Genomic DNA, 15,690 nt, shown 5'->3' with positions numbered 1-15,690 from the left:
AGAGAGAGAGAGAGAGAGAGAGAGAGAGAGAGAGAGAGAGAGAGAGAGAGAGGTGTGATTCCCTCTTCCCATCCGCACTCATTCTCACTCTACTCGTCGCCTCCGTGATCTTCTCCAGCAGTGCTCGCGTGCTCCGTTACCAAGACAATCACGGATCACGAGGCTCGTCGTTCCATCCCCGCGTCTCCCGTTACTGGAGTCTCGGGAATGTCGAATCCCAGGAAAGACTTTGACGTGAAACAGATCCTGCGCATCCGCTGGCGATGGTTCGGCCACCCAACATCCCCACCTTCCCCCGGTAACCAGCCTTCGGGAGATCTCTTCAGCAACAGCGGTGGTAGCGGCAACAGCAGCCGGGGGAACGGAGGCGCCTCATCCGGCGGTGATCAGCCCTCCCTCGGCGGCTGCAGTAGCTCCAACGCCGCCGCCGGTGCCAGCTCGAGTAACGGCAACTTATCCTCCAACATTAACAACAGTCGAAAGTTTGGAGATTCGGGTCCAAACAGCGGACACTCAGCGGCGGCGGTGGTGATCAGTGGCACCGCGTGTCCTCGGTCTATGAGCCAGCAGGAGTGCCGGAGCTCCCCGCCGGCGCCTTGGGTCTTCCCGGTTCACTCGCGCTCCAGTGAGAGCCTGGAGCCGCTCCAGCAGCAGCCGCAGCAACCGCAGCAGCAGCCGCAAAAGCAGCAGTCCACGCGGGCACCAGACGCCTCTGGCCCTGGAGACGAGGAGAACAATAATAACGTGGAGTCTGACTCCAGCTCGTGCAGGTATGGAAGTGTGTTTGTTACTGGTGTGGTTCCATGTGAGCACAGCAGGGCGCTTGTACCGAACTGGTACCACTCCACAACAGATGCATTGCCAGCTGTTCTCTATTACGATAAAACTATGTTTCCACGATCCCTCCCCTTTGTTTCTTTACTCTGTATTATAAATAATGATTGTGGTACTTTTAAATACACAGACTACATTTACACAAACATAATTCATTGTAATCACAGCAATGTGATTTATTTCTTTTTTAATTATAATTTCATTCTATAGTTGCAGAATATCTGTCTTTTATCAGTTGTGCAGCTTTATTTAATGTATCATGGAGAATTATATTTGCTGCATAATTCATAAGATTGCGTATGGTGCTCTAAAATGAGTGTTTAATTCATCAACTGGGCAGTTGACATGTTTTTTTCTTTTTGTGAGTGATTGTGTCTAAGGTTTTGCAGTGTGACATTCCTTCACCTCATATACCTCATAATAAGTAAAGAACTGTATGTACATTTAATTTGTCACACAGCAGGGAAACTTACATAGAGGCAGAAATCATGATTAGAAAGGAACAGAAATGGACCACTTGGATAAAACTGCACCACACCTTTGAATTGACAAGCTCAGGTTGGCAGAGATTTTTAGCATATGTCTCATTTGAATGTGTCCTGTTGCTATTATGAAGTTGGCCTGTACTGTATGATATGTCAGATGTGGCACTGTCTCCTCGCAGCAAGGTCTCTGGGTCGAGTCCCAGCTGGGGCAGTTTGCGTTTAGCATGTTATCATGTTAATATTTACATGTTATCACGTGTTTGCGTGGGTTTCCTCCGGGTGCTCCGGTTTCCCTTATAGTCCAAAGACATGCGGTGTAGATGAATTAGATAAATTAAATTGGCCGTAGTGTATGAGTGTGTGTGTGTGAAAATGTTAGAATGTATGGGTGTTTCCCAGTACTGGATTGAGGCTGGAAGGGCATCCTTTGCATAAAACATATGCTGGAACAGTTGGCGGGTCATTCCGCTGTGGTGACCCCAGTTGAATAAGGGGACTAAGCTGAAGTAAAATTAATGAATAAATGATGGAATGTATATGTCTTTTCATATCTGTATGATTTTTTGCCCTAATATTGTTCAGTTTCTTAAACCAGTTATTTGATTCATTTCATAAAAGTGTCAGTAGCCGTTGACTTGCATTTCATGAAACAACAAGGACCACAGCCAAAAAACAAAACAAAACAAAACAAACAAAATAAAAAAGTCTTATATCTCGGAAGGCTTGGAGATGAATAATTTAATAGCAAATAGAACATTTTCATATGAGTAACTAGCCCTTTTAAAATTCGAAATATCTAAGCTGACTCATTTTGATTGGTAATCAAATCATTCATGGCTGCACTTTCCAAAATTATCATAGTTTTTTGTGCATATCTTAAAAATCATTACTCTCAACGTACAACACTTTTTGGAAAATGCAACCATCTGAGTTTTATGAATTAGAACTTGATATCATAACAAGAGCCGATCAAAATAAATTGTTCACATATTGGGCTGAATTCCAGATTTAGCTTTTTGTTCCTCGCGCAATCATTATTGTTTGCCTCCAGAGTACTAAAAATGTAATATGGCACTTAAATTTGGAAAGTGGTTCTGCAACCATTTTAAAACTTGACAAGATCATCAATTTTCATAATTTCATGGAAAATACATCGCTCACATTTCCCCAGAAGACTGTAAGGCCAAATCCCAATTTTATTTTTGTACCCCTACCCTTTCCCCTTGGCTGCTGAAACAGAGTGTGAAGGTGAAGGGCTTTAAAATTTACCTCTAAGAAATAGAACAGCACTACAACTCCTGCACACGTCAGCATATGGCATTGATCACGACTGCTGTAGACATTCCAGTTGCATTATTTTTTGGCATTTGTCTTCAGGAAATCACTGAAGGCATATATCATGTTATCATAACGATATAATGTGGCAAAATTCATCTATGTGAACACACGAAAACAACGTTAACATCATACCAAACTCTGTAAAAAGGTCATTCGCAGCCATTAGACATTTCAGACAGGGGATTTCAGTGTCATTGAGTGACAGATTGTTGTGGGGCTGCTGTACAGGAGTTATTGTTATGGAGTATAGAAATTTAAGGGGTGTTATTTTTTCATTTTTTTAAAGCATGACGACAAAACATGAACGCCGTTATGAGTTTATTAAAATGTGCTTGTTTGTTGTAAAAAATCGTAGTATTACAAAAAATACAAATTTGTGCATATACTTATGTGTGAAGCCATGCTGCTGTTGTAGCTGGTGTAGTCTGGGAATTTTTCATATCCCTCATATCCTTCTCCCTTGTCCCGGGAGAGAGCGCTTAGCTCATAAGATCATCAAACCAGGATTCTTCAAAACGAAGATGGCTGTTATATGGAACTGAGGGTATGTATAGTGGCTTAGAAATCGTCTGATTTCGAATCATAAATTGAAAAATGCAGGGCCGGCTGCAAGCAATCATAAGCACGTGATCCTCTCAAAATTAGTTTATAAATAAACTTCACTTAAAAAAATATGCTGCGAACATTTAACAAACAGTCCTGTCTTGGAATCGGGGAAAAAATAAACAGGGGGCTAATAATTCAGGGGGGCTAGTAATTCTGTCTTCAACTGTGTATTATATACACTTTAATCTTCATTTAAATCGTTAGATAGATTGTTGTTAGAGAATTATTTTAGAACATCAAAGCTATACTAGGTCATTTATGAATAAAAATATAATGCAAAGGAATTTATCATGAGAAAAATGATGACGCAAAAATGTGTTACAGCATTAATAGCTTTTATCTAAAATATACACAATACTCTGAAAACAAATAAACAAATGATATCAGCTGCATGATTGTTGCTGTTTGAAGAAAACGAAGCAGCTTTAGCACAATGCCAAAAAAAAATATTGTCATATGTAGTGAGGTGCTCTCACAAGAGAGCATGAAACCTTCTAAATTAAAATGACATTTAGAAACCAAACATCCCATTTGCAAGGACAAACCTGCAGACTGTTTTCAAAGACGACTCCAATAGCTGAGGGCATCACAAGAGTGGCTAACATCTTCATTTTCAAAACAAGTACAGGCATTCTGCGCATCTTACTGTGCTCACCTTGTAGCAAAGCCCAAGAAAGCCCACACTATAGCAGAAGAGCTTTAATTTGCTTGTTTGTTCTGTTAACCAGGATCAGTGTTAATGTTTTATTAACAGCTTAGTTAATGTTAACTGAACTTTTTTTTTTTTACCTTAACCACTGTTTAAAGTATTTGTCGCTTTTACTTTGTAATATTTCTATAATTTCATATATTTCATTAAATGACAGCAATAAAATATTGTTTATTTGTAAGTCTTAGTGATTTTCTAAGGATTTATCTGTCCGTACTTGTGAATGTTAACAAATAAATACAAATTAATTATAATTCCTAAAACTATATTAAAGTTCTAAAGATTTTGGGTCACGGCTTAATGACCATGTAAAAATGTGGGTCTCATGGTCAAACCAGTTGAGAACCACTGTTTTAAAATATATGCATAAGAATGGCAGCTATTGTTCTTAACAGCCTTCCTAAAGTTCTTAAAGCTTAAAGCCAGTTCTTAAAGTTTTGTGTCCAGTCCAGGTATGATACACATGGCAACTTTTTGAGCAGTGTTGTTGTACAATATGGTAGTGATGTTGCTTAGCTAATTTGCTGCCAAAAATTTAAAACACAAAATTATACAAACAAATGAGAAAGTTATTTTGTATATATGATGTGCAGTGTAGTTACTGTGATACTAAAACAGGTATAGTGTTGTAATAAATACTTTTTACTTAAGTACATATTTCAGGCCGTACTTTTACTTGAGTACAAAAGTGTAGTCAGTACTTCAACTTTTACCAGAATCCTTTTAAACATGAGTACGTATACTTCTACTTGAGTAAAGGATGTGTGTACTTTTGCCATTGTTTGCCATACATCTCAAAACAGCATTTTTGCTGAACTATCAGTGTGTGACAGAGCATTTTTTATATATTAACGATCCTTTTGTTGCATCACGATGACATGAAAACTTGTTATCTCACATCTGATGCTTTACTGTAGCTCCCTCACTCGTAGTGGAGCGATTATGATGTAACGTCCACCAAACGCTCTCATCTTCAGCGAGGAAGTGATGTGTACATAAATTGTGCATAATTTCCCTTCACAGATCTTTAGCGTGATGAACAGCTGTGAAATTGTAATGCGATAACGTGAAGGATGAAAACACAAAACAGACTTTAGAGCTAGTGCACTGTAGTGCATCATGGAATTGCGGAAAAAGAGACTTGGTGTTTGTGTAAGACCCACGGCTTTGACAACTCATTCTGTGACAGACTCTTAGTAATGACCTACAGTATTAATATGTGCCAGCAGCATTGTTCCTTGTTTGGCTGTTCTGTGAGCTTTATTCTCTGTGTGAGCGCTTGTGTTTACTAGACTTTTTTATATATGAGAGAGAAAGAAAGAAAGAGAGAGTGAAGGATGCGGTGCAGCTCTGAAAGGCACTTAGTCACTCATCACCTTGGAGACGATAGATTAAACCTATTGCTTCTGCTCCTCACAGTTTATACCAGGAAAAGAGATAACTGTACAAACAGGAGATAACCACACAAATATAAGAGACTAATTCTGAAGACCATTAGAGCTGTCTTTTGATATTGACCTCAAATGACTGCTATGAAACACATAATTTGGTTTTCCGTCCTTTAAATGCACTTGAAAATGGCCCACGTTGTTCACAATATGCAAATGTTTTCAACCTCCAGCTCTTTGTTATTTTAAATGCAAGGATTGTTGTAGTTGAAGCATAAATACCTAGTGACTGTTTGAGGATTCAAGTGTGACTCTGTAAGTCTAAAGGCCCTGGGGCTGTTTATGACTTACAAGAAATCCAGAGAGTGATTGAGGGAGAGAGAGAGGAAGATGAAGAAAAGCGTCTAGCCGACTGAAAACTGCAATTACGATCTTGAGATAATGGGGCAAAGCATCTGATATCCGTTGAGCATTCAAACTCTCGCTCTCTCTCCTCTATGTGCCTCCGGCTCCCATTTATGTGGACACCAATGCACACATAGGCAACCGTAGAGCAGTGAATGCTTTATTTTCTGGTTAAAATTAGCATTTTATTTAGAGAGGGTTTCATTTTGGTCTTTAATTTAGAGCTTACATATCTTTTATCTTTATGTCCAGAGGGACTAGTAAGTGGAGTGTTCAGTATACACATATTTTGAGAAGAATATTGTGAATCTTTTTTTGCCTAATATTTGCATATAAAATAACCCATGTAAGTTCATAGTGGCCATTTTCCTTTTAGAAGTAATTTTCTACATGTTATCCATGTTTAATTTCAAGCAAAAAAAACAAATAAAAGATTTCAAGAAGGAAAAAAGGAATGTATTTACTTCACATGAGGATTTCAATTTCCTCCCTCTAATTCCAAGATGCAAAATGGAGGCAAACACTCCCAAATAAAGGCAATTTTCTTGGTAATAAAAATATTGTTGTTTACAAATATGTATTAACATTATCATGAAGGTCTCTAGATTAAAAAAAAAAAAGAAATCTTTCAAGAGATCTGTAATTTTGTGTATAGTTTGTCATGTTCAAACAGCAAATACCTTGTAAGGATGTAAATAATGGTGAATTAGGGAATAATGTCTTATTAAGTTATTAAATCAAGGTTATTGGTCTTGTTTAATGTTTTGCTTTCATAATACCCATTTAAAACACTTTAATTAATATCTTTACTTTAAAGTAAACTTTTATATACACAATTTGATACACAGCAAAACCGTCAGTGTAAAATTAACTTCTCCTACTGGTCCCACTCATACAATGATTTAAAAAACACAGTGAATAATGAACTCCTGCTGTTAAAAATCAGAATCACTGAAGAAAAACACAAAACTACAACCAAATTCAGTCACAACCTTAAGCCCTGCTGTCCACACAGACATGGGTATTGTCTAAATCGCTGCTTTTTCTACATGGTTTGGCTGTTCGTCCACACAAAAACAAAGTATCAGGTCACTGAAATCCAATTTTTTAAAACTCTTGTCAGTGTGAAGATTTTCAAAAACACCAGGGTCTGTGTTTTATAGAAAATTGAGAAAAAACGTTTTCGTTTACAAAATAATTTCAATACTGCATTAATTGTCTTTATAAAATTCCAAAATTAAAAACCTGGAGAAAATAAATGCAAAACATGTTCATATAGGACACTATTAACAAGGATATATGAATGAAACCATTAAAAAAAATTACTCACAAATGGATTAATGGTATTAGCTTAAAGCATGGGTCTCCCAACTCGGTTCTGGAGGGCGGTTGTCATAACATTTTTCACCCTATAGACTTCCATTCATATCATTGCAAAGTTCAAGCTTGGTAAACTCTGACCTGCGAAATCACATCACGTGACTGTGTGAGACCTATCGAAGATCAAAACATGACCTCTCTGTACAGAAATCTAAAATAAGGACCAATCTCTTCCTTCTTTAATGTCTAATCATCTTGTTTAATCCTACCCCTTTTCGCAACATTGTTCAACAAAATTTCATAACGGCCAAACTAAAGTGTGACAGTGGCATAAAAGCTTGATATAGCTAGCCCAGGTGTGTCTGATTGGAACTTTGCAGGACACGGGCCCTCTAGGGCCGAGATTGGACACCCCTGGCTTAAAGGGACAATTCACAGTAAAAATCTGAATCCGTCGTCATTTATTCAGCCTTCAACACAGTCGTCCTTAACAAATTTTTTGGTACAAAAATCAAGATTTTAAATAACCTTTTATAATTTTTGAATTAATTAAATACTTCACAAAAGCATTCCACATGAATCAAGCAGTTTAACCGTACTTTTCTGAAAACACATAATCACTTTATTTAGATTCATTTTGGACTTTTATTTACACTTAAACATTAATCAACTCATACATCTGCAGGCAAAATTATTAGCCCTTCTGTGAATTTTTTTTACATTTCCCAAGTGATTATTTTCAACACATTTTTAAATATAATAGTTTATTTACTAATAACATGATTCATTCTGTCTTTGCCATGATGACAGTACATAATATTTTACCTATTATATTGCAAAATACTAGTAGTCCGCTTAGAGTGCAATTTAAAGGCCTTGGTTAATAAGTTGACAACACTCAGAAAGATGTGCGAGCTGTCAATGGGGTGGTACCTTTTCAAAAGGTACAAATTTGTACCTTAAACGTCCATATTAATATCTTTAGGGTACATACAGTATTAGTACCTAAACAGTACAAAAGTGTTCCCCTTAAAACTTTTAGGCACTAATATATACTTAAGTACAAATGTGTACCTTTTGAAAAGGGACCACCTCAGTGACAGCTTGCGTATCTTTATTTCTGAGAGTGTAGGCAAGTTGGGTTAAGGAGTGGTTTGTTCTGTAGCCAGTCAAAATTTAAGCAAATAAATAAATAAAACTGCTTTTATTCCAGCCGTGCTAAAAGAAACAAGACTTTCTCAAGAAGAAAAAATATAATAGGAAATACTGTGTAAATTCCTTGCTCCGTTTCACTTGGGAAACATTAAATTTAAATTTCACAGAAGGGCTAGCAATTTCAACTTTCAACACATCAAAAGTGATTGCTTGACAAAAACCAAGTAAGATTTGTTCTTGAATGTTTCTGTCTGAACGTTTGCTTGCAATTTTGATATTCTCTTTATATTGACTTAAAAAACCCAGTCTGAACCAGGTTTTACAGCTTTGGATAAACGCGTCTGCTAAATGACTAAATGTAAATGCACTTTGTGTCAGTGGATGGTGCTTATAGACGTGCAGAAACGTGCTGTTCCCCCTGTAACTGCTCCACACAAAGTCATCATTTATTAGACAATATAACAAGATGAAAAGGAAGTGCCATAGAAACCTCTCCCAAGACAGTTGGTTTCACTTCTGATGTTCATTTACAGAATTTATTTATACTTATTCATTGACATAAGCACCCTCAGCACTCAATTTCACCTAATTTAAAACCTGCCACCGCCTTTCATAATGTTTTAACTCGAAACAAAACCTTAATAAACAAAACTCTTAATTTGAGCCCTCAGAACAGTGTTACCTTTCAAAGTTTATTGTTTAGAGAGCTAACAAAGAGCTTTGGAGGTTATGAAGTAAAATCTGAACTAGAGCACAAAACCCTAGATGGATTTAAATGGGCTATTTTTATACCAGCTCTAGGAGACAGGTTAAGACTTGTCCTTCTGTGTTGCACAGTTGAGTTTGCTGATTGGGAGTTTAATTGATATTTTAAATGGCTTGTTTTTAATTGCTACAAATTGCACATTTCAGTTCCTTTTTCTTTTTTCTTCCCCTTCATCTGCATGCATGGAGCTGTCAGTAGTATATGAATATGTGGATATGTATATCCATTTGTCGAGTCTTGTAAGATGCTGTTTGATTTGGGTTTGCATAATTAACACTCATCAGACTTCTAAAATGTAAAACCCCTCTCTCCATTCGATATATTCCCTCATTCCCCTCTGAATTGTCCTATGGGGGCTTAAAATCAGATCCAGATCTCCAAATGGTGTCGTAATCCTAGCTCAAATCCATTCTGAAGTGACAGCAGATATCAGGCAGAGCTCATTATAGCCGGAAAACCACCTCTCTTCACTTTAACCTCAACTGAAGTGATCAGACATGAATATGCATATTTTAAGTTTTCATTCTGAAGAACTCGATGTCAGATCTTTGACAGGGTGAGGTTTAGAAAATAGAGCAGAACACTCATAAGATGAGGAAGTGATGGAAATGTGTGTTATGCTTTAGGCGAATGGAAACTAACAATGGCATAGACTGAAATAAGGGAGTGATTAAGGGAAAGAACTAGAGGGAGAGAGAGAGGGAATACTAAAAAGTAGAAAAAACAAATGTCACACAAAGGAAAGAATGAAAGACAGAAACAGTGCAGAAATGGTAGTTTCCCTGAGTTATATTACTGTATTCTCTATGTTAGTATTTAAGGAGGCTGTGTTTTTACACTGATAACATTAGGATTTCAGCTTGAGTCTTCGCAATAAAAGTTTACAAACCAGAATCATTCTGAAAATGTACCCCTATATACATAACTGGAGAGCGCCCCATCAGGACATGTCCCAGGAGGTATATTTTTTGCAGTTTTTGTTTGAAGTCGCTGTCGACTGACTGACTGACTGACTGACTGAATCACTCTCCTCTCTCCCTAAACCCAACCAATAGTGTTTTCAAAAACACCAATTGACCCGCCCTCCCACTTCCCTAAACCCAGCTGACAGTTTTAAAAAGCAATCCAGAAAAAGAAAAGCCCTCGTCTGAGTTTTACCACGCTTTCATATTTGACCACATTCTCACCCTGTTATTTACTTTTTTATTTTATTTTTTGGCTTTTGTTTTAGTCTTAACCAATTTCTGGAAGCGTTCTTCGCCCGACTCAAACGCCATCATCGTGATCAACTCTTCTCTGCATCTCAAGTCGGCCAACGTACATAGCAAGCTACTGGACAAACTGGTAACATCTGGAAAGCAGTCCATACGGAGGAGCTGGTAAGGTGCTAAAAGGAACGGCATTATACTGTTTTGTAGCATTCGTTTAAAGATGAAATATGTATTTTGGCTACATAATTTGCGATCTCCAGAAATTTATATTGGGCTACATTTTTAGAATGAGCCTATGTTGCAAATTTCATGAATTGTTTGTTCAGGCAATTCATGTAGATGAAGTGGATTTAATTAGGATTTTCTAAACAAAATTTAACAGCTAAAACTAAATGGACAAACTTTTTTTCTTTTATTAGTAGAAGCTACTAGTTTAATTTCTTTTTAAATGACTTCAGTTTTCTGCTTCTAAAGACAGGTTATAAAACTGCAAACATGAAGAAAAGCATTTTGTATTATAGCAAATCAGTTTGTTCTTTAAATAACTCAATACTCTTTTTCATGTAACTGTATTAATTGTGATATTTTCTGGGTAACACTTTATTTTAAGGTACAATTCACACTATTAACAAAGACTTTAAGCTCTATAAAGTCTTAATTTAGTGCTTATTAATTGGTAATAATGTAGTTGCAACATAGGCTCATTCTGAAAACTTAGCCCTATATATTTTTCTGGAGATCGCGAATTATGAAGCCAGAAGTATGTATGGCTACTTTTATTTTTAAAATTAACGCTACAGGGCGGTATGATGCTGTTCTTTTTCCTTACCTTTGTATGGACACCTTTCCCACTGCCGCCAGTATATCCCCCTAGCTGGCCATGTACATCTGCAGACTTGAGATGCAGAGAGGAGTTGACCATGAGGACGGGGTTCGAATCCAGTGAAGAATGGCTCCAGAAAGCAGGTAAGACAAAAACAGAATCCAAAAAATTAAATAAACAAGTAAGTAACAGAGTGAGCATATTGTAAAATCTGAAAATGTGGTAGAAATGAGGTGAGGGCTTTTCTTTTTCTGGGTTGCATTTGAAAATTGTTGGTTGGGTTAGGGAAGTGGGTGGGCAGGCCAATCAATACAACTGGTTGGGTTTAGGGAAGGAGGAGGTTGGGTCAGTCGACCGGTCAGTCTGTCAGTCAGTCGACAGCATCTTCTGTTTCCCCCCCGTCGCAGCAGCAATCCGCTCACAAAAAACACACACGTTAACACTAACACGTCTTGGTTTTAAAATGGCATTTGAAAACGAAAACGATCCAGTGATCCACAGGTGGTAATTTGTGTGTAATTTATCTTTATTTATTTATGATTTGGTTATGGGTAAAACAAAGACCATGCGGGTCAGATAGTTAGGCTACATTAGGCTACTAATAATTCATTTGTTATAAATTAATTAATTATTCATAAATAATTAATTCACCACCGCCTACGACGACGATGCCATCGTCCATAACTATGTTTCACATTAGACATTGTATGATGCAAAATCGATTGACATCGCCCAACCCTAATGTTTTTCCATAAAAATTAACCCAAAATTTGTTTTGCATCATTTTCCAGTATAGTTTTATTTTTCATAGTTAAATACAGCTTGTTCAACTACAAAACACTCAAAACCCCTAAAAATAAATGAGTTGTTTTAGTTTATTGCTAAGTAATGCTTGTTTAAATAAATGACAAGCATTTTTCAAGCTCCTTTATCAACATGAATAATCCGCTACTTATTTACTAAAATTAAACAGCGTATAGGTTTTATAAACCAGAGGGAAGTAAAAGAGTGTGTTAAAATAATGATTTAGTTTGCTTTGCTTAGGTGTGCAAACAAAGTCATAAAAACAATAGAGGAGATTTAACATGTTGAACTGGTATTTATTGTAAAAAGAAGCTTGTTACTGGTCAATTGTTGCTGTGAATACTGTCATCATGCTGCAGAATGTGGCTGCAGTACATTAGCGTCAGTACTTTTAGCTTCTGTGACTCCCTAACATTTAAAACAAAGAACAGAGGAAGACAGGGAATGAGGAGGATATTCTGTGAACAGGAAACTGAGGGAGCAAGGGGGGGAAAAGTGCAAATATGAATGGACGAGTGCCCACTGGGGATGTTCAGGAGCTGGCAGGTGTTTATCTGGCTTTTTGAGATAACTTGCTGCCTCTCTCCTGTGTGTTTGCGCTCATGCAGGGGTGTGTGTGATGTTTACTTTGGTAGGTCGTGTTTGGAGGATTGTGAATTTGCGTCTGTGTTTGCTGTATTTGAGATAGAGATAGAGCGCGTGTGTATGTTGCCTCGAGTCTCTGTTTTCTTATGAGACTAAATAATTTTGGCATTGAGAAAAGCCAGAGGGTGAAAACCTGCTACTCATAACTTACTAAAGCTCTTAAGAGAGGGTTTCTCTGCTGTTCGTTTCGGCATCTGCACTCTTCCCGTCTGCCTCTGTTACTTTTACCATGTATTGCAGGAGGAGTTAACCCTTACATAAGAAAACCCTTGTTTCACCCACATCATCCTAAACCTCATGGCTTACACTGGCTGATGATTGATTTACACCTAATATTAAGGTGATTTTTTTTTTTTTTTGATTTGTTGAACTGAAACCAATAAAACCGGGTTGCAACAATCATGAAAATGTTGGTTAGTGAGCTGGTTACATAAACAAACAGAGAAATTTGTCATAAACTAAGTGGCATCATGCATTCAACTGTTGCTGTTTTAAACTATGTCTAAAACTAATCTGGATACATTTTGAAAGTAGGGTTTTGTTCTAAAAATCCTGTTTTTTCCATACTATGGTTTCCCCAAAAGTTGGTCATTTATATTGACATTCTGTAAGATGCAAAACCGAGAGAACATTAGTGTGGAAATGGCCTTAATTACTTATTGAATGGGGTGTAACTTTCAGACTTGTGTGTTGAATGTCAAAATAATCTAATAAAGTTGTTAGTGTGTATGTACACTACCTGGCAAAAGCCTTGTCGTTGACCCCAGTTGTAAGAGCAACAACATTTATTAATAATGACTTGTCTCCTAGTTGATCATTTGGAAAAGTCGCAGAAGGTAGATTACTCCGATGATTTATCAGCTGAACTGCATCCCAATCATCACAAATACTGCAGAAGACCTATTGGAACCCGCATGGACCCAAGATTCTCACAGTAATCAGTGTAGTTTGGTGAAGGAAAAATCATGCTTTGGGGTTACATTTAGTATGGGGGTGTGTGGAAATCAAGGTATCAAGACATTAGTGCGAGAGTTTAAAATATCAAGAAATTTGTTCTGCCCAATACTTTACAAACCACAGGAGAGGGCAAATTTTCATACTTTTCATATTTTAGCCTCCACATCAAAGTTCCTGAAAGTAAAGAAGGTCAAGGTGCTCTAGGATTGGCCAGCCCAGTCACCAGATAAAAAACATTAATGAGTCTGGGCTAAGATGGAGGAGGCATTGAAGATGAGTCTTGATGATCTTGAGGAGTCCTGCAGGAACGCTTTCTTTGCCACTCCAGATGACTTTATTAATGAGTTATTTGAGTCATTGCAGAGATGTATGTATGCAGTTGTCCAAGATCATGGGAGTCATACACAATATTAATTATTTTTCCACTGCATCATGACTTTACATTCTATACTGTACGTTATTTCTGTTAAGTGACAGGACTTTTGTCTCAGCAAAGTCAGGCCTTACTGTCCTAATTGAATAATTATAATCAAAGGCATGATCATATTTAATTTTGGTAAAATAGGTGTAATCTAGAGGCCTTTGCCTTTCATATAAGCCACTTCTGATACCGAATGATAAACTACAAGTCAAGTCATAGTTTCTTGTTTCTAAAACTTGGATAGGCGACAAGACTTTTGTCAGGTAGTGTAGTGTATAAAGCCACTTTAGCACTGTGGAGTCCGGTATGGTTTGGCATGACTCAACATGCTTCAGTTGGGTTTTCCTCAGCTCATTTTGCAATCTAATACTGCTTAAAGTGGGTGGAATTATCTATATAGCTCTCATTCCTTATCTACCCAATTTGTTCTCGTTAGATCTGCTCCTCCACTACAAGAGGATTGTCTAGATCTCTTCCACTGACCACAAATCTGCCATTTCATGTGTCTTTTATTTGTGGTAGTAAAACAATGGTTTGGTCGTGTATACCATTAGCACAGTAGTGGCTGCTGCTTACTGTTATATATAGTGGGTTTGGTGTTTCATTTCACAAATTAAATGACACCAATAGTGACGCTGGTGGTGAGGATTTCCTTTGACCAATTGATGATCAGCAGTTAAGATATCATGTTTAGTTACTGTACGTCACTTGGAACCTTACCTGAAGTTGTACTGTAAAAGTACTAGGTACAGAATGCAGTGGAAAAGCCCTCAAAAGTGATCCATACTGAACCACACTGTACCATGCAGTGGAAAAGCCAGTGCATATTTTATTGTCTTTAGTGGTACATTTGGGAAACAACTAACATAAAAACATTCGGCCAGCATGTTTGTATAATTTATTGGTTTCATTTATCTCATTGATTTACAATTCACCTCATATTTTCATACCAGCTCTGAGACTATTGAATTATGACTCGTCTTGACGTGAATATAACCCATTCAGGACTACAACTCGATTGAGCTTGTCTCAACTACAGTGTTGCTCTTGTAATTAAAGTGATTAGGGGCAAAAAATGGACTGAAAAGGGAAAAATATCTCAGGTACTCCGATAACTTTTAAGTGATAAAATGTAATAACTGTTATCTAAATATCTTGCCTTCTCCATATCCTAAGAGACTCAAAATTTTTCCTATATCTCCATATTTTTCTTCCATATCTCTCATTCATTCCTTCGGGTACTTGATAGACTCGGTTTTTACACTCGTCCAAGAGCAAGTCTTTAAACCGCAAGTCTGCATTTAAGAGATTTGAAACTGAGAGCTCAAATAAATTTACTCTGGCTCTCGTCATTTCACCATCTGTCGTCTTTTCAAATGGTGTGATTGAAAGCTCTCTGTGTGTGTGTGTGAATGGGCTCTGTTTTGAACTTTCTGCTTGAATGCAATAGATTTTCAATTTGATCAAGGTTGGTGAGGCTGAAAGATCTTGGCTTATAAATGGTTGTAGTCTGACTGCTGTTATCTCCTGCTGCTGAGCACATTGAAACCCCCGAGACCATCACTTCAACATGCTGCTGTTCCCTGGACTGTTATTTCCAAATAGTGTGAGCTCTTAAATACACCAGCCGTTTCAGGAAGCTGTTACTTTACTACATTCCAGAGCATAACACTTTTTACTCCACTACTTCTGCTTAAAAAGAGAGATGCCCAGATCACGAACATGTTTTCATTGCATCTCGGTTTACAATCTCACTGAAAAATCGTTCGTATATAAGACTTATTGACATGCAGTTGGTCTTGAGTCAGCTACTTATTCATTCA

At 37.4% G+C, this 15,690-nt stretch overlaps 1 protein-coding gene and 1 long non-coding RNA gene across 3 annotated transcripts in view; one reads left to right on the top strand and one right to left on the bottom strand.

Moving 5' to 3' along the window:
• LOC137490653 (uncharacterized) overlaps positions 1-15,690 on the bottom strand; it is a 208,573-nt gene that overhangs the window by 27,387 nt on the left and 165,496 nt on the right. The window lies entirely within an intron of this gene.
• The window catches only part of klhl5 (kelch-like family member 5), a 121,425-nt gene that overhangs the window by 40,543 nt on the left and 65,192 nt on the right, over positions 1-15,690 (top strand). Inside the window, 1 exon segment of one of the 2 annotated variants that reach the window (NM_001170942.1) lies at positions 208-770. The exons of the other annotated variant lie outside the window; for it this stretch is intronic. Within the exon segment in view, the coding sequence (NP_001164413.1) occupies positions 208-770 (563 nt within the window). 2 annotated transcript variants of the gene reach the window in all.

This window comes from Danio rerio, chromosome 1 (assembly GCF_049306965.1).
Source record: "Danio rerio strain Tuebingen ecotype United States chromosome 1, GRCz12tu, whole genome shotgun sequence".
NCBI classification, from domain to species: domain Eukaryota; kingdom Metazoa; phylum Chordata; class Actinopteri; order Cypriniformes; family Danionidae; genus Danio; species Danio rerio.
The sequence above is the reverse complement of the archived record's forward strand: the minus strand, read 5'-3'. Positions and strand labels throughout refer to the sequence as shown.